Source organism: Lycorma delicatula, chromosome 7, assembly GCF_047948215.1.
Source record: "Lycorma delicatula isolate Av1 chromosome 7, ASM4794821v1, whole genome shotgun sequence".
In the NCBI taxonomy this organism is placed as follows: Eukaryota; Metazoa; Arthropoda; class Insecta; order Hemiptera; family Fulgoridae; genus Lycorma; species Lycorma delicatula.
In genome coordinates this window covers 136,759,362-136,786,411 of record NC_134461.1, presented here as the reverse complement: position 1 = coordinate 136,786,411, position 27,050 = coordinate 136,759,362, and the positions used below count along the sequence as shown (strand labels likewise).

The following is a 27,050-nucleotide window of genomic DNA, read 5'->3' as shown; positions in this document are numbered from 1 at the left end:
GTTTATTCCTTTAATGGTGCTTGGATCGGGATTCTATTTTAATTTAAACGTCCCCCCAACTTACCCATGGAGTCAGTCACACACCTAGGCATGTCGGCCCTCAAGAAGGGGCTGTCCATCCTGCCCTATCCTAAGCCCCTTGAGCGGCCCTCTGCATTCTAAGCGCGTATTACCGCCGCAGAAAACGCGTTAAACGCCCTCCACCTTTCTTCCGCAGTCAATATTACTATTTAAAACTTCTTTTACTCTACTTTACATTTAATTTCTTCCGCAGATAATTATTTAAAATATTTAATGTTAATATTGTAATAATCTGAAGTTGAAACTATAAATGAAACTTTAATAATATAATTATTTGAATAGAGGTAATGTCAAAGTAAGTATTGGTTATGTAGATGTAATTAGAATTGCTTAATAAACTTTGTTACATTTAGATACGATTAAAATATCGGGACCTCACTATTTAAAAATAATCGATGTTGCAGAGCTAAATCCTTTAGTTTTCGACATTTTTAAAAGACTGTAACCGGATATTTTCAGTTCGTTGATTTTATGGGCGTTTATTTTTCACTATAAGGTTATTATGAATGATCTTTCCGATTACAAATTTCGATAATTCATCCTTTAATAACACTCAGATACGTGAAAGTAGCATCTCTGGAAAGGAAAACTCAACAATTTTTAGTGGTCGGTACTTCTTTTTTCTGTTTAGCCTCTAGAACCACCGCAAGGTGGTGATATACCTTTATTCATTTAGAGGATGAATAAAGGTGATATATAGGAATGTAAATGAAGGGTAGTCTTATACAGTATGAGGTCGACCATTCCTGAGATGTGTGGTTAATTGAAATTGTCTGGCAACTGGTCCTGCTATCATGTAATTTATTTATTTCATCGCTAGGACGGTAGAAGAGAAAATGGCTGCCAACAAAGATAGGAATTCTTTTTATAAGCTGGATGTTCATGACTGCCAATATGTTATGAGTATGCAACATAATTTTAGAAAAAAATTTTGATGAAGTAGATACTATATAACATTCAAAGTTTTAGTTGTTGCTTTATTTTTTTTGAGCATTTTAGCTTCAAAAATTTTAAAAAATGAATATAATTGAACACGTAATTTTATTTTTAAGAGTAAACACACTTTAATCAATTCAAAAATGAACTGCGTATCTTTACCGGCGTAACCAGCTAATTATATACTAGCCGGTTGGAGCATAATTGTCCGACCGACTAGCCGGGGGGCTCCGCCTTCTAGATCCTCAGGGCCAGGTACGATCCAGGCAAACGCTGGAGTTGACCCAGGGTCTAACCGGGGCCCACTCCAGGACCGCACCGTTCACCATTCCTGTCTTGCCTGGATTACCGCAGTGTTCATTAGTGCATACACCTTTGACAACAAAACATTCACAACTTATTTCTGTTATCATGGCGAAAGAAAATATAATAATGAAGTAAAAGGATTAATCTTTTTTCTTTAATGAATATCTTTAATTCACAATATTAACCCTATGAGGGTTAGAACCTCGGTCTTCGGCTTAAAACCTTCCCTGGGATCACAGAAACGTATCCTGATAGTTTGAAAACAATCGGTCGGTTAGTTGTCGCGTGATACGATAATCAGCAGACAAACTTTCGGCTTTGTATATAAGATTCATCCATTACAATAATATTAATTAAATTTTTTTTTTTTTTTTTTGTCTTCAGTCATTTGACTGGTTTGATGCAGCTCTCCAAGATTCCCTATCTAGTGCTAGTCGTTTCATTTCAGTATACCCTCTACATCCTACATCCCCAACAATTTGTTTTACATACTCCAAACGTTATTAATTAAAATAAAAAAAGTTAATTAATTACATTAATTTTTTTTTCTTGGACTGATTTCTTCCCCTAGTACCGTAGTAATTAGCTTTCAGATAACTTAAGTGGAAAAATTTTTATCCTTTTTTTGTTTGACGTTTTGATATCATTGCTTAATTATGGACTTATAATATTATTTAACATTGCTTAATTATATAGGTTTACTATACGATATAATTAATTACCTGATGTCACTTTTTATTCAAAATATTTTCATGCAAAATTTTATATTTATTACAAATTATGTAATTATGTATAATTAAACTTTTGTATTTATTGTTATGGGTTTTTTAAACTTTTTTATTATTATGTTAACAGAAATTACTTTCTTTTAAATTTCTTCAAAACGGATTATATTTCATATGACTAAAATATAAATAAATAAAATCAAAGTATTAAAAACCATTTAATATTATTTCCAATTTAAACAGAAAAATTTTGTACTTTCGAATTCATTTACGAAATTTAACGTTAGTAAATTGACAATTGCTTTTTTTAATTTGGTGTTCATTTCAGAATTCAAAGAATAAATTGGAGAACCATTTTTTTTTTTTATTAGTTTTCTTCAAAATTTTTTGTATGCTTTTTATTTTTTTTGTAACGTTTTTTTTTTTTTTTGCTTTAATATACGTTTTAAAACATCAGAATTTGTTCAGTTTTTCCAATAAGTAATGTTCTCTTTATATTATATCAATTTTAAGGGTCTAAATTATATAATAATATTATTACATTTAAGATATATTTAAAAAACAAAAGGGAAAAATTAAAACATCACTGTAAAATTAAACTTTTTTTTTGAGAAAATAAAATATATGTTTTAATATATACGTATATATATATATATATATATATATATATATATATATAAGAAAAAATTTGAAATTCAATGTGTATAAAACAGTTTTAGAAAATTAAAAATTTATACCTGGCAAGTACAGGCAAACTATTCTTCTTCACTTTTCACTGGAGAAGTGGGAACTTTAAATCATTTTTACTGTACCTTCTGTTATTTCTTATAATACAAGAGGACTTAACATAAGAAATAAGGTGGACAAGCCACCAGAATTGTATCCTCTGAGAATGATGATGTTCATGATGCAGCCAGTTCTTTTAAAATCAAGTAAAGATACAACAGTAGAAGTACAGTCTGATGGCAGGGAGCCTACAATCGTTACACTTATACGATTATATCAACAGACAAAATATAATCAAAAAATTCTTTAGCAAGAATTTTAGGGTTTTTAATTTAATTATTCAAACTTATATACATTAAATATGTAGGATTGCGTAGCCTAACAATAATAGGCAACCAAATATTTATAAAATGGAATTGACATTACTAAGAATAACAAGTAACCCATGTTGGGCTTACTAGAGAAGATGAAGGTAGAAATGACAAGCCCTTCAAAATGGAGTTGATACATTCAGCCAACATCCAGCATGATAAATTTGTTCGTATACTTTATATTGTATATAATCACTCTGAGAGAAAACATCTCTGACTAATGCCACTTGTAACTCAGATCCGTTATAAAGATCATAGGCTAAACAAAAAGTGGAAGAGATAATGTAAAAATAATAATACTAATATATATAATTATATATAATAAACAGTAATAAATAAGCTGTAACAACAGTGTATCAATTAATGTTACTATCCATTTTTTTTATTTTAATTAACTTTATTTTTTTTACGATTTTGTGTAACATCGGGAATTTCTAAATTTAAAAAAATCCTATTTCTTTATCTTCTTCGAAGGTTTTCTATCTACAACCTTCTAAAGCGTGACAGGTTTTGCTTTAACATATAAAAACAATTGAATTAAATTTTATTAAAAAATTACTGTGAACACAAAAAATGTAATAAAATGGAAAATCCTTTCAATAGACTATTATTAGATTTATGCCACTAAATTGTAAAAAAAAAATTTGATGTAAGTCATGACACTACATGACTTCCTTGTAAGCCTATTAAATTACATATACACATTTTTTTCTGCACTTCATTTAAAATTATTTCATTTGAAAAAGAGATACGATCCTCCAATTCTTTAATAAAGTGGACAGTTATACAATTGCAATGTGGTGGATACCACATTACATTACATTTTTTTGTGGTATCCGTATCAGCATTTTATAATAGTTTATATATTAGTTATGTTTCACCTCATTCAAGTAGTTATGTGGTGTAAATGAGAACGTGTTACATCCGTAACCATGGACACGTCGGTTCGAATTCGACTTCATAAACACATAATTTTTTTTAACTTTTTTTTGTAAATCTAAATATATTGATTTATTAATAATCACTAACCTCTGTAAAAATGATTTAATTAAATAGAAAAGTACATAAAATTTTATTTCATCAATAATTTCTGTTTTTTCATTTTTTTTTTTTAATTGTTATTGAATTATTATTTATTGTAGTTTTTTACTTTTTTTTTTTTTTGTCTTCAGTCATTTGACTGGTTTGATGCAGCTCTCCAAGATTCCCTATCTAGTGCTAGTCGTTTCATTTCAGTATACCCTCTACATCCTACATCCCTAACAATTTGTTTTACATATTCCAAACGTGGCCTGCCTACACAATTTTTCCCTTCTACCTGTCCTTCCAAAATTAAAGCGACTATTCCAGGATGCCTTAGTATGTGGCCTATAAGTCTGTCTCTTCTTTTAACTATATTTTTCCAAATGCTTCTTTCTTCATCTATTTGCCGCAATACCTCCTCATTTGTCACTTTATCCACCCATCTGATTTTTAATATTCTCCTATAGCACCACATTTCAAAAGCTTCTAACCTTTTCTTCTCAGATACTCCGATTGTCCAAGTTTCACTTCCATATAAAGCGACACTCCAAACATACACTTTCAAAAATCTTTTCCTGACATTTAAATTAATTTTTGATGTAAACAACTTATATTTCTTACTGAAGGCTCGTTTAGCTTGTGCTATTCGGCATTTTATATCGCTCCTGCTTCGTCCATCTTTAGTAATTCTACTTCCCAAATAACAAAATTCTTCTACCTCCATAATCTTTTCCCCTCCTATTTTCACATTCAGTGGTCCATCTTTGTTATTTCTACTACATTTCATTACTTTTGTTTTGTTCTTGTTTATTTTCATGCGATAGTTCATGCGTAGGACTTCATCTATGCCGTTCATTGTTTCTTCTAAATCCTTTTTATTCTCGGCTAGAATTACTATATCATCAGCAAATCGTAGCATCTTTATCTTTTCACCTTGTACTGTTACTCCGAATCTAAATTGTTCTTTAACATCATTAACTGCTAGTTCCATGTAAAGATTAAAAAGTAACGGAGATAGAGAACATCCTTGTCGGACTCCCTTTCTTATTATGGCTTCTTTCTTATGTTCTTCAATTGCTACTGTTGCTGTTTGGTTCCTGTACATGTTAGCAATTGTTCTTCTATCTCTGTATTTGAACCCTAATTTTTTTAAAATGCTGAACATTTTATTCCAGTCTACGTTATCGAATGCCTTTTCTAGGTCTATAAACGCCAAGTATGTTGGTTTGTTTTTCTTTAATCTTCCTTCTACTATTAATCTGAGGCCTAAAATTGCTTCCCTTGTCCCTATACTTTTCCTGAAACCAAATTGGTCTTCTCCTAACACTTCCTCCACTCTCCTCTCAATTCTTCTGTATAGAATTCTAGTTAAGATTTTTGATGCATGACTAGTTAAACTAATTGTTCTGTATTCTTCACACTTATCTGCCCCTGATTTCTTTGGTATCATTACTATAACACTTTTTTTGAAGTCTGACGGAAATTCCTCTTTTTCATAAATATTACACACCAGTTTGTATAATCTATCAAACCAGTTTTTTACTATCAGAGCTTAATAATTGTTAATAAATCAATATGTTTAAATTAAAACAAGTTAAACAAATATACCGGTATGTATATGAAGTCGGATTCGAACTGATGTGTCTTCCCCTTGCAATACCAAGTATTTCATTAATTAAAATTTCATTTGGCTATAATTTTGGAACCAGTGAAAATAAGTTCCACTTATTATATATCGTTCAAAGCTCACAATTACAGCTTATTACTGAAGTTAAGAAAAAGTCCAAATTGATAGGCTTTCTTTCTTTTTCCTGTTTAGCCTCTGGTACCTACCGTTTAGATAATACTTCAGAGGATGAATGATAATGATGAGTGTAATTGGACTATAGTCTCGTACAGTCTCAGTTCGACCATTCCTGAGATGTGTGGTTAATTGAAACCCAACCATCAAAGAATACCGGTATTCCCGAGTTAGTATTTAAATCCGTGTAAAAATAACTGAGTTTACTAGGACTTGAACGCTGGAACTCTCGACTTCCAAATCAGCTGATTTGGGAAGACGCGTTCACCACTAGACCAACCCGGTGGGTTAAATTGATAGGCTTAGAAAATTATAAGTCCAAAATCCAAATTTTTGGATTATTTGATTTTTTTTAACACTTTTGGTCCAGTCGATTGCAATCAAAATGAGATGTGTACAACTAGATGTTACAAGAGTCCGAAATCCAAAATTTTAACATCCTACGGCTAATCGTTTTTGAGTTATCCGAGATACATATGTACGTACGTACAGACGTTATACCGAAACTAGTGAAAGTGGATTCCGGGATGGTCAAAACGGATATTTCCATTGAAATCTGAAAATCGAATTTTTTCGCGATCATAATAGCTCCCTTACTTCGCACAAGGAAGTAAAAAGTAAATACAATTAAACAAAAAATAATATTAAAATTTAATCAACATTAAACAGGGTTTTATTCCTTTTTTCATCACTTTTTTAGTATTTTTAAATTATCTTATCTCTTTAGAGACAACACAAGCTAAAAACCAATTCCAGTTCATTTAATCCCAAAGGACGTTTTGATTGTCAAAGAGTATAGTCGAAATCTAACTTCTTGAAAGTTTTACAGCTTTTTTTTTTGAGCAATTTATTTTTACAATCGAACTTCAATTTAACAAACAGAAAAATTTATAACGTTTGAAATGTAGGCTTGTTTAAAATTACTACTTTAAATTTGTGACGCAAAGCAGTAAAAGGTAAAACGAAAATGCATAATTAAACTAAGGTTTGATTAAATACTGACTATAGAATAAAATTAAACTTTATAATCCAATTACAAATCTATCATATATGCAATGAAACTCCGATAATTTTAAACTCATCCGTGGAACAGAGGTAGACGGGGTGGTATACCAAACTTAATTACGTATAAACATTTATTTTTAAAAACGCATAGTAAAAATTTTTATTTCCTTTAAAAACTTCAGAACACAACTAGTTAAGTTGATTTATTCGCGAAATAGCGAATTGTTTACGTTATCTATTAATTTAAATTACCCTCGTTTCAGATTTCTTAATTTTTACTTTCTTATACGAAGTAAAAGAGTATTGTGATCGCAAAAATTTTCGGTTTTCATATTTCAACGGAAATTTTCATTTTTACCATTTTTGAATCCATTTTGATTAGTTTCAGCGCGACGTCTGTACGTACGTACGTATGTATCTCGCATAACTCAAAAACGATTAGCCATAGGATATTGAAGTTTTGGATTTAGGAAAAAAGTATTCAAAACAAAAATCAACTGGATTTTGGACTGTTTTTTTTAACTGCAGTAATAAGCCCCCATTGAGAGCTTTTCAACGATATATTATAAGTGGTACTTTTTTTCACTGGTTTCAGAGTTACAGCCAAATAAAATTTTAATTAATGAAATATTTGGATCTTACAAGGAGAAGGCGTCGGTTCGAATTTGATTTGATTTCCTTTTTTTTAATTTAAATATATTGATTTATTAATATTTATTAACCTCAGATTGTAAAAAAAAATTATGATAAATAATAATTCAATAATAATAAAAAATAAAAGAAAGAATATCAGAAGTTATTAATAAAATAAAATTTTGTTTTTCATTTAAAAAAAAAAAATTGTATATTTAATTTAATAGACGTACAAGGAGTCTTATGGTGTCCACAACAGATTTTTTCAAGTAAATCGTCAATGATATTTACTTTTTAAATAACTCATCACTGTTTGATTTTTATAATTAAAGCGACATCCCTGCAAATCTCGAAAATTTAAAATTTTAATTATTTACTTTTAAATAATTAAATACTTTGAAATCCAAATAATATATATTTAGTGTCGAACACTTTAAGTTTGTTTTTTTTTTGTAAATACTGTTTTAATTATGGTGTAAAAAAATATTGTCTCTTAAAGAGACAATAAAAAATAAAATTATATAAATGAGGAAACAATAAAATATAAAAAATAACAATAAAAAATAATAACGAATAAAAAATGAGGTATAATAAAAAATTGTGTCTGGTTGAAATAATATATTAAAATTTATTTTAATAAATCTACACTTACATTTACACATTTTTTTAAATCCATTTTAACGTAAAAAATTACGAACTGATCATATATGCTGATAATTTAATTTTATCACGTCGTAAGTGTATTCTAAATATCATTATTTTTCTCCATTTCATTCTTCTTGTATCAAAATTAATTAAAACTTACATAAATAAAAATACAATAAAAAAATGACAATACATAATAATAGTATGCTTATTTAAATATTTTATATAAAAACTGTAATAACTAAAAACCAATTTTTTTGTCCTTTTAATTACATTATATTATATATTTAATTTTTGTGTGCCATTGAGTTTGTGCCTTCCTAGCACTGGCATTTCCTAGCACTCATTCTAACATGAATGAGTGCTAGGAATAGGATAAATAGGATTGATATCCATTCTCAAAACTAATTTTAGCACCGAGTCTTCCTGGAACTGAACAGAACGCAAGGATAGCGGAAGATTTATGTTTTTCCCTACTAATCGCAGCGCCTGAACAAAATTCCCTTGCTTCTGTATCCTTTATCGCGGGCGGATAATTGTTTATTTAGCGATTATTTTAATTTGTTCATTTATTTATGGAAGGAGTTGTGTATTGTGTTCCGATTCTTTAGACTTGAAAAGATTTATCCTTGTGATATGAAGGGTGGGCGCGCTGGATGGGGGGGTGCATACCCGGACCCCAAGTAGGTTAGGAACGGGAAGGATAACCCTCTTCAGGAGGGATGCCTCGGCCGTCCGGAAGAGGAGGTCGGGATGCTCTCATAATCCAGGGACAACCTCGATGGGAGGTCCAGGTGGGACTGGAGACAGGTTGGGCAGTCTACGCCGCGATATACGATCTAGACGGTTATCTGTCGCCCCTTGTTGTTTTTAAAAAATGGTCCGGAAAAAAAAGATTGAAAAGATTTACTCGAGCTGACCTTGGGAGACAAGGCGCATATGTGCTCCCAGCATGATTTCCCTTCAGTCCGTCCTTGAAGTGAAGTCCTTTCGGTGCTAACGCGTTTCGGCCTAGCAAGAATATGCGCCTCTTGAGGCCCTTAGTTGTCAGATGAGGCAACCCCTCACTGGAGGGAGTCACATGTGCTGACAGTAACCCAAATTTAAGAGTTAGGAAAGGAGGATGGTTGGTTGGTGAAATAAAGTTAGAAAGCTTTTCTCTATATTTTTTTCTTTTCCTTCCTTGTTAAACACCCCAAGAGTAACCGGCACCGCCGTTAGACCTAACATCAGTCGCTCTCGGGTGTTGTGGCAGTCGACTGCCTCCCTGTCATCGTCCCCTGTTGGACGTTACTCGACTGAGTTCCTCCCTCGTCAAGAGAGTGTCCCGACCTCCTCTTCTGGACAACCGAAACACTCCTCGGAGGGAGAGCTATTCCTACCCGTTTCTAATCTTTAAGGATCAGGACATCACCCCGTGCCCGTTCTCTCATACCTCGAAGGTCCCACCTGCATCATAAGATACACCCCGACTCCCCCATTCTTGCGTGTGGTTTAGCCAGATAGTCGTAGGCAGATGGGCTGTCCCCGGACCTATACGAAGCCACGTTTCGTCCCTTTTCTTTTAATAACGTAACGTCGAGGACATCCAAATAACATAAATATCAATAAATTGCAATAATAATCATATACAGTTCAATATTACATCATCAATTACATATCAGTTACATACCAATATATATCAATTACATATCAATATCAATTATAATTACAGTATCAGTTACATGTTATCATCATAAAATATACCATAGTCAATACACTTAACAAAAAAGAAAAAATTATAAATAAATTTCAATAATAAATCTTCTTTACTTGCGCTGACTTCATCATCACTCCTAAGCCGGATTCAGGCTGGGCCGTGTTCAATCCGTATCATAGGGTTCTTCTTTTTTGTTGGGTTCATTGAGTATATAGCGATGTTTTGCTCATCCAGCTTCTCATTCCTGGAGTCAAGGCCTTTTGTGCTTTGTCCCTCCCGCTATAACGGTTATATAATCTTGAAACTAAATCCTTCTGATTTTTTACTTAACAATTTAAAATGTTTTTAAACATTATACCGGATTGGCGGATTATGTCCTGTCCCTTTAATTTTACGTTGAATATTTGCATGTTTTCTAGTATATTTAAACGTTTTTCATTTTCTGCATATATAATAAAATATTCTGACAATATTACATATTAATTAATTTTTTAATCTTCAAACGGATTTCTCTCTCTTTCTTCATCTCTGGAATTACCTTAAGTAATTTCAAATTATTTAAAAAATTGTGAAAGAAACTATTATTGATAATTATTCTCTTTTTACTTTCACCGATTTTTTCAAAAATTATCGAAAAATGTGACAAATCAAGAACGCTTTTTTTTTTTTGCCATTTGTGGAGATGCACGTTTGACATCGGGTTAGTCTTCATCTTTTTCAATCTCGTCCAGTTGTTGAGTACCTGTAATGTTTTTAATTATTTCTTCATTATTTCTTTCCTTCTCATCGTTCTCACTCACTATTGTATTTTTCGTCTATATTTCAAAATTTTGATCCTGGTGCTGAAAAAAAGTAATCATTCTCATAAGCATCGATTGTTTCAGTATCATCGATAGCATTGACTTTTAAACCACTTTTGACAAAGCAATTTCTGATAGTGCTACCTTTCACTTCATTCGAACTATCGGCTACGAACTGAATTGCCTGCAACAAATTTACACGTGGATTAACATCTTTAGCCATAGCTTACTTCGGCAAATAAATTAAAAATATTTTATTATTCCCATGTCAAGCGGTTGAATTAAACTCGTTGTATTCGGTGACAGAAACTCAGTTAGAATTTTTCGTAAATCTACATTAAAATGGGCAAAAGTTATCAATAAACAGGCAAATCTTTCTTGATTCTTTTCTGTAACTCGTTGTCCCAAGCACTCGGCCAATCACGAAAAATTAGACACGTCATCCAGGCTTTTTTATGAAAATCGTAGTGTACAGGTAAACTCTCCATTCTAATCCACTTAAAACATCGTGGTTTTCATGCTTTACCAATAACAAGAAGTTTTAATTTGTCACGGCAAGATATAATCGTGCAACAAAGTACTGTAATTCGATCCACCGGATATTTTAAGCCAGATAACACGATGTATTTGTAACAGAAAGACCTTCCTTTCTTTTCCAGTTTAGCCTCCGGTAACTACCTTTCAGAAAATACTTCAGAGGATGAATGATAATGATGAGTGTAAATGGACTGTAGTCTTGTACAGTCTCAGTTCGACCGTTCCTGAGATGTGTGGTTAATTGAAACCCAACCATCAAAGAATACCGGTATTCCCGAGTTAATATTTAAATCCGTGTAAAAATAACTGACTTTACTAGGACTTGAACGCTGAAACTCTCAACTTCCAAATCAGCTGATTTGGGAAGACGCGTTCGCCACTAGACCAACCCGGTGGGTAACCGAAAGACCATGATTAAAAATAATTATGGATAAACCATAACTACAGCACCATACCTGATGAACAACGGACTCGCAATGAAGAAAAGAAAAACGTTTGCTTCGTCATAACTACATGATGTCATCTGTGTCGCCACGTACAGGCCAGTGACCAGCGACCAATGTATACTGTACAGACCAGTAAAAGAAAGCGATTTAAATCACTAATAAAATTATGATATTTTAGAATTAAGTAAGCGGAATTTTGGTCCGTTAAATCCGCGTAATTTTACGTGAATTATACCAATATTTTTCTGTTTTAACAAAAATATCCCAACTAAACAGCTCCCCCGAATAACCGGTGGTCCTATTAACCGGAATCCACTGTATATTGAAAATAGCGGGAGATACACAGGTACTCTGACGTACCCCCTGATTAATGGGAATCTCTTCAGATAATCTTTTCCTATAGCTATTATAATCCTTGTATTACAATAAAAAAACTTCTATTTATTCTGTCAAGTGTTTTTTTTTTGTAGTCGATGAAGGTGCGTCTTTAAATTAAATTCCTTTCTATTCTCTATTAGTATTTTCAGGGAAACTGTATCGACTATACATGATCGTCCTTTGCAAAATCCTGATTGCTCTTCAAGCAATAAAACATCAGAGATAAAACAAAGTCGCTCATTAACAATATTTCCACATATCTGTAGGCGGCACTGAATAAGCTTATTCTCTGTAATTCGATTTCATAATCCTGTCACCTTTTTTGAAGAGAGAAACTACCTTTGCCTTCCTCCACTTCTCCGGAATTGTGAAGGGCTTCCAAAACATATTCAGAAAATGTAGCAATCAGAATTAAAAGGATGTGCTAGAGTATTTGATCAATTCAGAGTTTATGTCATCCAAACCAGTTGCTTTTAATTCTTCACGGCTAAGATAGCTTTTTCCAGTTCTTTATCTTTAGTGAATCTACACATACTTCTCCTGTTTCTCTCTCAGTCTCTTCAGCAACTTCTGAGTCATACCATAACTCTTTATAATGCTCTACCCATTGATCTCTAATAATTAAATTAAATCTCACTTCTCTTTCCTCTCGATTAAGATGTTTCATTATCTTGTATGCAATAGTTTGGCGGCGTGTAGATCATCTTGTATATTGTTGATATACCATCCATCTGATCGTGCGTTCTACGAACATTTTTTACGATATTTCTTTCTTGCTTATAAACTTCCAGCGGCTCTGTTGTTTGTGTTTGGAGATACTGACGATAAGTTAATTTTTTTATTTTGTACTGAATATATTATCTTCTCATTCCCTATTCTAAGACCTTTTTACGGCTCTTTACTACTTTTTTCCTAGCACTTCATCCACTACTTTCACCAGAAGATTCCGTATAATGTTCCATTTCTCTTGTATACCATCAGTAGTGGGAACAGAGTTTACATATTCCGGTAACCTTACCTGGAACATATATCACAATACTTTCTACTTGGAGCAAGTAGACTTTATAAACTTCTCTTCCTTTATCTACAACTGTCCGTCTGACCTTTCTTCACCTAGTCCACAACTCAATCTTAGATGTGATCATATAGTGATCATTACCTATATCTTCACCTCTATATGTATGAGTATCCCGTACACGTGTAGCCATCTGTTTATTCACGATCTTCCGAACTTCCTGCTGACCAAGTAACTTGGTCAGCAAGAGGCCAAGAGTTATTTAATAACCTATAATTTATTCAATAACTATTTAATGATCTCATTTTATAAGGTAATGTTAGGATATGCATTTAGAACCCAATGAAAATTACTTGTTAAATCCCACAAATCTCATTACTGTGTCCAATCTTGTTCCTTATTTTCGTAAACAATTGGTAGATATGTAATTATCTACGTTTTGCAAGATTTTAAAGGATCTATTTGAAGATTTTCTGATGATATTGTTCTCTTTTTTGAAGCAAATTTTCTAGATCATTATGAAGCTATGCTTAACGTACTTTGATAAATTGTGACTCCGATTCGATTCTAATTTTTTCAAGACTAAATTTATGTAACGGTTAAACATTTGGATAAATTGTATGAAAGATTTCGTAGATCTATTGTGAATAATATTAAGTTTTGTAGCAACCGAGTGGTAATAGAGCACGTTGAAAAAATAAAAATGTTAGGGTTAATTATTGATCAAAATTTAAATTCTATAGATAATATTAAAACTAAAAACCGAGATTCGTAAGGGCTTAAGAAGGTTTTATTTTCGTCGATCCTATTTTCAAAATTTTGTTCTAAAACTGATTTATTATTCATTGATTCATTGTAGATTACAATGTGGAATTTTTAACGGGTGTTTTACTTATGAAATTAATATTAAGCCACTAAGTACCGTATAAAAATGATAACTCATTTAGTAATTAATAAGCAGTGTTTATAGCATACGTTTCCTTTACTTTGCCAACTTAATATATTACCTCTTAGGTATTTATTTATTTATAAAGTTTTAAGAATTTTTTATTAGAAGTGCAAATGTCAGTAATAGCGAGTTCAATATAAGAAAACCAAGATTAATAAATAACTATCCTTTACTCAAGCCCAGATGTTAAATTTTTAAAAGAAAAATTGTAAAATAGCTAATAAGATTTAAAACATTTTACCATAGTTTATTAAGTAAAGTTAGACAATGATTAAATTTATGAATTATTCAGAAGATGGTTACTGAAGTTTGTTTATGTTAAGATCTTTGTAGAATTCAAGTATGAATAAATTCTTTCTTTTTGTTTATCTTAGGTAGTGTAATTACAGCATTTCAAAATAATAAAAAGGTAATAGAATCAAATACAACCTTAGAGATTTTGGTTACTAATTAAATGCCAACATCCACTGTTGGCTTAAAATTTAATAAATTTTACGTAGTAAATACTTAGGGCTGATTATTTAAATTATTATGTAACTCATGTATAATACTTATTTATGTATTCTTTAAAATATATATTTTTTTAACTCATGTAGGTTTTTGTTTGTTTAAAAGTATGAAAGCTTCATTATCCATAATTTATATATATATATATATATATATATACTATTTGTAATGTATTATTAATTTTTTTTTAATCAGTAATTTTACGGATAAATAATTATAATTATTTACACAAGATTAACACGCTATTGTTTAACAAATTTATTACAATGAATATTATATAAGGAGATGTCTGTTAAATTTTACAAGCTTATTCCAATTTTAATAATCTAATAAAATGAGTAGGTAATATGGTTCAGAAAATGCACTTTTTTTGAGTAAGGGCCAGTTAAAAATATTCTCCCTTTTGCCCCATAGGTATTACTATACTGTACATGTAATTACAATTTATAAGATTAAATGTATAATTTTAGGTAAAGATTTCAAATAAATTTATTCTAATATTGTACATTGAATACTTTTTTTTTTTTTTTTGGTCTTCAGTCATTTGACTGGTTTGATGCAGCTATCCAAGATTCCCTATCTAGTGCTAGTCGTTTCATTTCAGTATACCCTCTACATTCTACATCCCTAACAATTTGTTTTACATATTCCAAACGTGGCCTGCCTATACAATTTTTCCCTTCTACCTGTCCTTCAAATATTAAAGCGACTATTCCAGGATGCCTTAGTATGTGGCTTATAAGTCTGTCTCTTCTTTTAACTATATATTGAATACATCATTTAAAAATTCATATGAATTATAATAAAAAATTTATTTATTTCTATTATTATTAATAAAAAAAATTGCAACCACAGAAAAAAAAATTAAATTAAATTTTTACTAAAAATCTTGTAAAATATTCATTCTGAAAACATTTATGCCAAAAAAGTAAATAAGTTGTATTTTCAATAAAAGTAATTTAACATTTTAAAAAGAAACTTGTTTTCATTAACAGAATAATAATTCTGTTAATACAAACAAATTGGTAATTTATAATGCGTTATTTTTCCGCTCGGGGCAGTATAGTACCGTTTCATTTTGTTATTCTGTGTTCTATAGTATTTACCAATGAATGAGATACTACTGTTTTTTATTCATTGTTTATAATCTAACTTTCAATATAAAATTAAATGTAAATAAGTAATAATTAAAAAGTACATAGTGATTTTGTCGTAAATTAGTAGATTTTTATTTAAAAATAAATATATCGTATTAATTTATATACAGGGAAAGAACAGTAAAATTTTATTTTATAAATGAGGATAACTCAGATACTAATTTTATTTATGATTAATATAATGGTGATTTTATGCAAACTGCTGAGAAATTTCGGCAGCAGTTTTATTGCTGAAATATTACTGATAAAAATATTTACAACTCGCCAGGAATTATTTACAATAACATTGGAAATGATCAGAAACAAGTTTTGTGAAGTCCAAGGTAAACAACTAGAACTTGAAAGATTATCTAACGTCTATAAATCCCACGTTTTATTATATGGTCAACATTATATAATGTTGAAAATGACTATAATAATCTAAAAATTATTGACAAATGATTATTAGAAACAAATGTATTGCCTTTTTGAATATTCTTTACGGACGAAACAACTTTTATAGGTGATGATATAAATAACATAAGGAACAGGTTTTTTTTCCTTTTAACGAAAACAGTAATAGAGTAACTTGTGAAACTAATTTCAACTTCTTCTTTCAATATGTTTCGGATATCGTACATAAATTTCTTACTGGATTTTTATTTCAATAATAGACTTGCATATAAAATCGTTATCCAAACTTTTTAAAAAATTATTTAAGACAGGTTTTACAGGAGGTGCCACTAATGATATACAAAATTCCTGGCAAGGTGTTCTAGAATAAGAACTGATTTAGAACAGCAAAATAAACAAGAAAGTTTATAATAATATAAATTATGATTAACTCAATTATTGAAAGAATGAAAACAGGCACAAATAATCTGACTGCATAATTTTTGAATTCTACATTAAAACTTTCACCCATCTCAACTGTGTACCAACCAATTTGAATAAATAAGGTGCAATTTTGTTCAAAATCAAAATCTTAACATTTTATTGTAACTTCCAAGGCCAGTCAGATCACCCGATATGAATCTTCTCAGTTTTTTTTTTTTTGTGGGGTGAAGGAATCAAATGAAAACATTACTGCATACCCAAAAGTCAGAAAATCTAAATAAAATTCTATATTAAATCATATTTACCACTAAATAAATCAAGAATACCCAAGAAGTTTACAAAACGTAATCTCATTTATAACTCGTATAGTTGAAATGCGTCGGTGAACAATTTGAATTGATTTAAAAATTTAATTTGTAAAGTACTATTTATTATTTATTCTTTTTATTAAGAATGCAACTCTTTAACTTCTATGCAGTTTTTAAAATTTTGTAAAAGTATTTTTACCTTTAATTACTTTTGTTCAAAACAAAATTAAAAAAAAAAGCTAAAAACAGAGTTGTAGGACTTTCCCGTCACACAGCTTTTTTCTGATGACGGCTTACACACATACAACTTAATTTAAAATATTTGTAATTTATTTAAATGTTTTGCTTATTTAATTCAGTGATTCTAACTAAACAGCGCGCGCATAACGTATTTCATTCCCGCGGGTGTGGCGGTACTAGCGGCCAATCTAAATGCTTTTTTACATTTTAATGATAATTCACTTTTATTTAATTCGACCGCTCACCTGTGACATCACAACACAGTAGAAGACTGCAGTAGCTGCACGTCAGTGTTACATTAGCGCTCCTTGTGGTGAGAGGGGGTACTAATGACCCAATATACCCATCAGTCACTAGTTTATTAGAGCATTTTTTGGGGTAGGGGTGCGATTTTGCAAATTTTTTTTTGAAATATTTTTTAATTGATAACAAATGTGCCTAAGAAAAATATGACCTTAATTAGGCGAAATCTAGAGATATTGAGGGCAACCTTCCTCTACTGCCTCACCCCTTTGACCTTTGAAGTTGAAAATTTAATGGCATCAATGCCCCCATATATAGTAATAATCTAACTAAGTTTGGTCAAAATCAGTCTAGTAGTTCTGGTGATAAAAGTGATTTAGAGAGCGACACCGAACATACACAAATACATCTGGAAAATTTCCATCCAAAAACGTAAAGATCCGGTGAAAACCGCATATGTCAAAATTGGACCGATTACCATAGTTTCCCTTTCAAAAATATTGCTCTGCAATAGCGCTAGACGGGAAAGTAAAAATAATAATTTTTATCATAACATTATCATAAATCGATCATGTATTACTAAAACTTACATATATATATTTTATTTTATATCTAAAGTTTATATTTTTATAGTTTTCTATAGGACATATAAATTGTTTGCTTTAAATCTGTAATAAATACAATTTGAATTAATGTAAAATTAATTGAAAATCTGCACTATAAAAACAAAATTTTTTCATATATTTAAAAGATTCTTTAAAAAATGTGTAAGAAATAAAAATAGTTTCTATAAATTTTATAAAATTTGTATCTATATAATATATATTTTTTTATTTATTTTTTATTTGGCGTTGTTGTAAACAATATCTGTTTTAAAATTAGGGAACCTATTTTTTTCCTTTAACCTCCGAGACCACAGTTAATAATTGCTTCAGTGGATGAGATGAATGACAATTTTTCTAGCACGTGAAAATACCATGCCTGACCGGGATTCAAACCCGAAAACTCCGGATGAAAGGCCGAATTGCTACCACTCCCGCCACGGAAGCCGGGTAGGGAATCTGTTTAGGACAAAGTTAAGTAACCTTGATTTGTGATGTTGTTGTTTTAATAAGATATTTTTATGTTTTTCTTTTAATTTTTTTGTGCTAGTAATCTGAAAAAATATATTGCAAATATTCTTATATTTCAAAAGAAGGTTTATATATATATATATATTATATGTTAGATTTGTGCTGTCATGTTTAACAGAATTATAGGATTGTGTCTTATAATTTTCCTATTTCTAAATGTTAGTTTTGAATTCAGTTACTGTTTTAGTGTTACTTTTGTGTTGATTTTTTGTCATAATTATAAAGTAAAGGTAGAAAAGAAATTCGGGTAAAATTTTATTATTTTTTGGTGCTTTACTATTTGTAATGAGTTACAGGCCTATTTCTGAATAATTGTGAATGCGGGCTGGGCCACCATCGTTCGTGGTGGGGAGAAAATTGATATCAATAATCTCATAGCCAAACTGGATTTCAGCTCCAGTAATATTCCTGTTATTACAAGTAGAAATGAACCAGCTGTTGTATCATCTATTTAAATAAATTTAAGATTGAGGTTAAAAATGAATTCAAAATTAAAAAAAAAAATACTACTTGAATTATGCGAGAAAAATATTTTAATTTTGAAGAAAGAAAATTTTTCTCTGAAGAATCAAATTAAATTTTATGTTAAGTTTCGTATTGTTTCCATAATTTTGTAAAATTAATAATTCATCTTTTGTTGAAGGTTAAGATTTTTTGTTCCACAGCCAGTATCGGCTTAATCGGCTCCTTAAAAGTACTTTTTAAGTAGCTTTTTTAAAAGTGACTTTGGGAAGACCGCAAAAAAGATAATGTAAATTATCTATAACCTTTTTTCCTTTTTAAACACCCCAGGAGCAACCGCGACATAAATTTTTTATCAAACTCTTCCACACCTCAATCGGAATCCTTCTTGCTGCCAGTAATTCTTTAAAAATGCCTGATAATAAATATAATAATAATAATACCAGATTGATAAATCGGTGTTTTGTTTTTATATATGTAAAAATATGTTTTTTGCTTTATATAAAATTTCAGAAAAATAGCTACTTATTTTCAGCTTATCAAAATTATAAACCTATTCTTTGAATACATTTTATTTTACTAATTACCCCGAGATAAGCAGAAAACCTGCATGTTGTAACTTGGTTCACAAGGAAACAAGTTAATATTATTTTTAAGAGATTTTCATAAAGTATTATATTATATAGCTATGATTATATAATAACTATTAGTTTTTCTTTTTTGTTATAACTATAATTAATTTATTAATTAAGTGTATAATTTTAATAATGTGTTATCTATATTTTATTTAATATTTTACTTTATTGTTACAGAAAGCTTTTCCACATCGGTACGTAAATATACATTTTCTAAACATGTTACCAATTATGCAAGCATCTTTAAATATATATAAAATGCTATTAGGCAATAAAATGGCATCAAGGGTAATGATTATTATTATTATTATTATTATTATTATTATTATTATTATTAATTTTAATACTATATATTATCAGGTTTTTTAAAAAGTATTGGCCTTTGGAGACCAAAATCGAGAATACATTTTGGGAAATAACATTATGAAACCACATTTGCACCGTTTATTTCGATGACCTTCTGCCACTTTTTCTGGCAACACCATAATCCCGTTGCAATAGAAATGCTGTGGTTTCTGGTCAAAAGATTTTGACGCGTGGTTTTCATAGACCTCTCTTGATACTAACTTAATACCGTTTTGGGGAGTTCTGCAGAGGCTGAAACAAATGATTATCTGATGGTATCAGTTCCTGGGTAAAGTGAAGATGTATTAAAATCTCCCAATTAAGTTATCTCAATTTCTGATAGGTCGTTAAAGATGTATACGGTCTGGTGTAGTCAACATGGTATATGACACAATTTTTTTTGACCAGTTCAGGCCGTTTCTTTTGAATTTCTAACTGCAAGCGCACTAATTGTTGACAGTATAATCTAAGTATACCGTAACTTGTGAATAACGTTGCCATTCAAATCCCACCAAACGTACATCATAACCTTACTGGGGATCAGTGTGGGCTTTAACAGATTTGTGGAACTTCTTTTCCTTTTAAACACAATCTTATTCGCATATTGTTGTCGTACGTTATCCACTTTTCTTCACTCCTCATCAATCGCTTCAAATGGCTCGATTTCGTTACGTTTCTGTTGAGATTCGCAGATAGAAATTCATCGAGTATATTTTTCTGAGTTAGATCATATGGTACCCAAACATCGAACTTCTCTTTGTAGCCAGCTTTCTCCAAATGGTTTAACGCTGTTTGGTGATATATATTTAGGTCGTTGGCGATGTTATTGGCAACTGCTTACATACCAGTCTTCCTTGACTTTTTCCAGAATATCATTCACTTTTTCTGTGATTGATCACCCTCTGCCAGGAAAATCTTGGAAATTGAAATTTCCAGAAAGAAACCGGCTGAACAATCTTTTGGCTGTTACTTTTGACAACGTATCTTGCCCATAAACAAATTTCTTAACAGGCCTGCGCAGCATTTGAGCCAGGACTGTATGGAAACAAAATTGTAAATTATAACAGTTTTGTGGAAAGTTGACTCATCTTGACGGCGCAATACCTGACGTCTGAGTAAAATAATTCTAACACTTTTTTCATATATACTAGCTTCAACTGCCAGCTGTCAAATGGCTTTTGACATGACCCACTGCGTCTCCTATAACCTTTTTTTTTCTTTTAGCCACCGAAACCACCGTAACGTATTATTTCAGAGGATGAATAAGGATGATATGTATGAATGTTAATGAAGTGTAGTCTTGTACAGTCTCAGGTCGACCGTTCCAGAGATGTGTGGTTAATTGAAACCGAACCACCAAAGAACATCGGTATCGACGATCTAGTATTAAAATCCTCATAAACATAACTGGATTTACTAAGATTTGAACGTTAGAACTCTCGACTTCGAAATCAGCTGATTTCCGATGTTGAGTCACCACTAGACCACCAACCCGGTGGGTGACTCCTATAACCTGAGATTTGGGACGCTAACGCTACCTCGTGTGCAAAAGGCGTTTAGACGACCTATTATTTTAGTAAATATACAACGCATTTTTCATACAGAAAAGGATACAAAAATCTGTTACTTTGAACTATCTGTCTTCCTTATGGCCTTTACGAATAAACTAGTTAACACCTTAGATTCAAGGGAGATCAGCCAGAATTGCTTTATATTAGAAATCAATAGTAATGGAAAGGTATGGTTCACCATACCTCTAATCAGTTACTTGTAAGACTGAATGTCACGTGCATTTATGTAAGTTTGCCACACTGAAATGAAACCGTATTTAGGATGAGTGAAAAAAGCAATGGCAAACTATTCTATTCCTCTCCTCATTTATCCTGTCTGGTACAGTAACATTGTTATTCTTAAATATTTCTGTGTGTTAATTTCAGAGTGTCTTGCGATTCACATCACAGTATAGATATATACGTGATTTTTTTTTTTTTTTTTTGTATGTAAGAACGGTTATCCTGATAATAGTGATAATAGGGTTTAGACTGGTGGAGATTGGTAGCGTATGAAAAGATGACATGCCTGCCTGGGATTTTTTTTATTATTATTTTTAATAAGTTTATAAGTATATTACCATCAAAGACGCGTTTTTAATTCTTCTTGTAAATTTAGGCATAGCGATTTTTAACTACATCTTAAATAAACATTTGAACAATCTTATATGAATGATTTTGTTATAAAAATTTATTATAAATATTGAATTTATTATACATATTACCGTGAAATGTGGCAAATGTCAATATTCTCCGGTGAATGTTGACACATACAAATCACGTCGGTAAAAGACCGAAATATTTGCTTACTCGGACCTTCGACGGTATCTATCGACAAACATAGATAAGCTCTGTTGGGGGTTGAAATGATAACTAGAAATTAAAAAAAAAATCACCCAGTACCAATCTCTAAGGTAAATAGATTACGAGAAATTCTCATAAAAAAGAAGTTTAAATTTAAGCCAAGCATAACGTACGCTCGCTTTGCTCGATAACCTCGTCTAATTAACTTTAATTATACAAATTATGTATGTTATTCTCCCAAAAATTGCAGCCAATTAATCAAATTCACCGCGTTTATAAAAAAGTTTAATCGAATTTTCAGCATTTTATAAATTGAAGTGGCAAATGAGAAAATAAAGAATATAGTAACTACATGAATGAACGATAATGATACAAATAAACGGTTAGTTGGTTTGCCTTTCAATTTTTTTATAAAAATATTTTTATTCAACTTTCAGCATGTACATACTGAATGCGGTGAATTTGATTCATCACCTCCAGTGTTGTAGAATAACATACATAATTTGTATATTTGACTTTAATTAGACGAGGTTAGCGAGCGAAGCGAGCGTACGTTATGTTTGACTTAAATTTAAACTTTCTTTTTACGAGGGTTTCTTGTAATCACCCAATTGATATTGGGTGATTTTTTTTTTATTTCTAGTTATCTTTTAGACCCCCACCAGAGTTTATTTGTCTTTGTCGACATATACCGGCGAAGGTCCGAATGTATAATATTATATGCAAATATTCTGGTCTTTCACCGACGAATTTGATATGTGTCGACATTCACCGGACATACTGACATTCTCTAATTTCGATCATTTACGGTAACATATACAATAAATCAAATCATTGACTCCATTTCAAGCAGTAAACTAGGGAATAGTAAATATTCCCACAGTTTTAATTCATTGTTAATTTTTTTAAAAAGAACTTTTATTTTTGGTGTAATTTCATTACCGGTAGCTTTCTTATAAATTAGTGAATTTTAAAAAGATTTTTATAAAAAATAAAAATTATGTAAATTAGATTTATCCCCATTTTAAAATCTTTCAAGTAAGTGAACTATATTTATTATTATTTCATGTAAACAGTTTAATCACAGCAAGAAACATCTCATATCTCTTCTAAGCTTACTTAAAATATATAATAATTTGAGCTTACTTACATATATATCATACATACAGTTGTCCATAAATTCAATCATTAATATGTCGGCCTATTTTTGGTCTTATAACTCTGAACCCCGTTGACAGGTATTATTTTCGTGGAAAGAATAAAATAAATTTTTGATAAACTGGGGAAAAAAGGGATGGTTGTTTTAATAAAATTTCAAATATTTACTGGGGTACATTAGCAAGAAATTCTTCTTACAAAACTTTTTTATAAAGATCAAATAATTACAAAAATAAATTATTTATTTAATATTCACCCCCTTTCTAAAAGATGATTATGTATTTTTATTTTTTTACTTCGTTGTACGAAGTAAATGAAGTTTTGTGAACTTGAAAAATTTCGGTCTTCAGATTTCATCTCCTTTTTTTTAAACTTTTTTCTACCTTGTACGAAGTAAAGGAAGTATTGTTATCGCAAAACATTTCGGTATTCATATTTCAACGGAAATATCCATTTTGACCATCCCTGAATCCAATTTGACTAGTTTCAGCGTGACATCTTTAGTACGTATGTATGTATAGCTTGTATAGCTTAAAAACGATTAGCCGTAGGATGTTGAAATTTTGGAGCATCCAGAAATTTTTTTAGTAATTTTGGTAACATCTAGTTATGCATCTCCCTTTTTTATTGCAGTCGAAATTAAAATTAAGATTTTAATTAATGAAATGTTTAGATCTTAAAGGGAAGCAACATCGGTTCGAATCAGATTTCATCTCCTTTTTTTTTTTAACTTTTATTTTTTTTAATTTAAATATATTGATTTAACAATTATTATCCCGTGATTTAAAAAAAAATTACAATAGATAATAATCAATCAATGATAATAATAAAAAAAAAATTATTAGTGAAATAAAATTTTATGTACTTTTGAAAATGTGTTTTAATAGGCATTACATATGTGTATATGTAAAAAATTTGGGGAAACATCTTATTATTTAATTCTAATTGAAAATTATAATTTAGAATCTTATTATTTTTGAATTTTTTTTAGAAAATTCTTATAAAATTGTATATTTATTTTTAAAAAAATCATTTTATTTAATTATTTCACAAAGCAATAAAATACATTTTTGAGTTGTATTCAATTTTAAGTGATTATTGCAATTTTTTTCACTGTGCGTAATATGCACAAGATTTCTGGTGTGTATTTCAGGTTTCTGATATCGTATAAATGAAAGTTAATAATAATTAAACTATTCCGTTTAGCGAACTCCCGTATACTGGTTACAAATATTAATTTTGACCATATGGTGTGGAATAATCTGTTTTTATTATGGATTATTTGGTAAACAATTTATTTAAATAGTATCAAGGAAATTTATTCTAACCTAATATTTATAAGTAAGATTGTTGAATTAATAATTGTATAAATATTTGATGTTAATAAAAACTAATATCTTATAAATTGTGTAACTCTCCACTTTATTAAAGAATTGGACAATCGTATCTCACTTTCAAATAAAATAAGTTTAAATGAAGCGCAGAAAAAATGTGTTTATGTAATTTAATAGGCGTACAAGGAAATCATGTGACTTACATCAGATTTTTTGTTATATATTGCTTCAAAAAAAAAAGAAAAGTTAATGGAAGTTTTCCGCATATGTATTTTCTACATCAGTATGCCTTCATACCAATATAAAAACTTTTTGTCCATCCAACTCTATTGGCCAGTGGTAACAAAAAATACTTTTTTAATGTTTAAAACAATTTATTAAAATATCTATTTTAAATTTCAATTCATCTCGTAAATTACCCATCGCATTTGAAATGTAACAATCTTAATTTTTTGATAGCCTCTTTATTTTTTCTTGAAAAAATTAACCAAAATTTTCAAATTTCCTAAAAAATTACAACTTAATTTATTTAAAATTATAGCTGTATCAGTATATTTTAAACAATTATTATTATTTTCTTTTATTTATTATCATCTCTTGGAAATCATTTTCTTAAAAATTACTTTCCCCCGAATGCTTCCTCTTGTGTGTATGGAGCCCGAAAATATGGAATAGTTCTACTATTCCAGTTTCTTTCTTTAGTCCTCCAAAAGTACAAAAATAATCAGTTTTTGTATTTATTTATTTAAATACGTATCTTATAATTAGAAATAAATAATTTTGCTTAAAAATTTGAAAAAAAAGATAGTTCGTAATTTTTGTTATTGTTTATAATAAAGATAAAATAAAACTTAAAATGATTGAAATGCTGGCTTTTTTAATAAATCTTCACTAAATTATGTTGTTGATCAAATAGTTAAGATTTCTGACTTAATTCACTCAAATTTTTAAGTAAAGTATGCGTAGATTAACAATAAATAGACTCCTCGGAACTTAAGCAGTTATAAACTTCAGTGTCACTAAATAAGGTTACAAAGAACAGAAAAAATCTTGTGAAAGCTTCTGTGGGTTTTCTAAATATTACGTTCAACAACAAAAACCTAACCCATTGGTTTTTCTTAAAAACTTTAATTACTTCCCTATTAATTAGACACTTTGTTCAACCATAGTATGGTAATAATCCCATCGAGTTACTCTTGTGACATTGAAATCTTCGTGACATCTAAAATTCATCTAAATCATATACATAAATTCTTATTCTCCCCGCACTACATTTTTATCTTTTAGACATTTATATAATTTCCTTAGTTCTCTGTTGTAATAAACTAGTGTTTACGTTATTTTGTTTGTTTTTATCGTTTATACAGGGTCATTCACGGGAACCGGATGTTTTTAAAATAATCATAAAAAATTGAATATTTACATTAAAAAAGTTTTATTGGTACTGAAACACTTGTTAAATCAAAGCATTTGTTACTTACTCATGAACGAAAAGTTATGTCCGGCAAGTGATGTCCATTTTGGGCAATACATTGTTGTAGCCTTTCACGGTAATTGGCCTCAATTCTTTGCAGCATGTCTACATCAATCTGTGTGACGCGATGACGAATTGCGATCTTTAGGTCCTCCAATGTACGCGGTTTATTGCCGTACACACGCGATTTCAGAAACCCCCGCAGAAAAAAATCACAACTACTCAAGTCGGGAGACCGAGGGGGCCAAGAAATGTCGCCGAATCTGGAAACGATCCGTCCCGCAAACAAGTGACGGAGAACAGCCATCGCTGTAGCTCCATCCTGCTGGAATAACGCATTTTGAAAATCGATTCCCCGGTTTCGTAACTCAGGAATGAAAAACGTATTCAACATCGTAACGTAACTATCAGCTGTTACAGTTACGGCAGCGTCATTTTCTTCAAAAATATATGGTCCAATAACACCGACCTTTTCCTATTGCACACCAGACAGTCACCTTTGGGCTATGAAGTGGTCTCTCGTGAAGCTGATGTAGATTTCTTTCTGCCCAATACCGGCAATTCTGTTTGTTGACGGAGCCATTCAGATGAAAATGGGCTTCGTCACTCATTAACAACAACAAATTTTCATTTTCTTCAAAAACGGTAAGCGTTTGTCCATAAAATTGTAATCGCTGCGTGAAATCTTGCTCGTTTAACTGGTGCACGACGGCTATCTTGTAAGGATGGAAATGCAGGTCTGTGTGCAGAATTCGTCTTACCGGGCTTGTGCTCATTTGAAGCGCTGCTGAATGCCTCTGAATAGAGT

At 30.4% G+C, this 27,050-nt stretch overlaps 1 protein-coding gene across 3 annotated transcripts in view; it reads left to right on the top strand.

The window, feature by feature from the left end:
- The window catches only part of LOC142327753 (clavesin-2-like), a 130,428-nt gene that overhangs the window by 88,249 nt on the left and 15,129 nt on the right, over nucleotides 1-27,050 (top strand). For all 3 annotated transcript variants that reach the window (XR_012757076.1, XM_075371059.1, XM_075371060.1), the window contains exon 5: nucleotides 19,755-19,865. Coding sequence is in view for 2 of the 3 variants with exons in the window: in XM_075371059.1 (XP_075227174.1) it covers nucleotides 19,755-19,865 (111 nt within the window). In the remaining variant the exon portion in view is untranslated. The remainder of the gene's footprint in view (nucleotides 1-19,754; nucleotides 19,866-27,050) is intronic.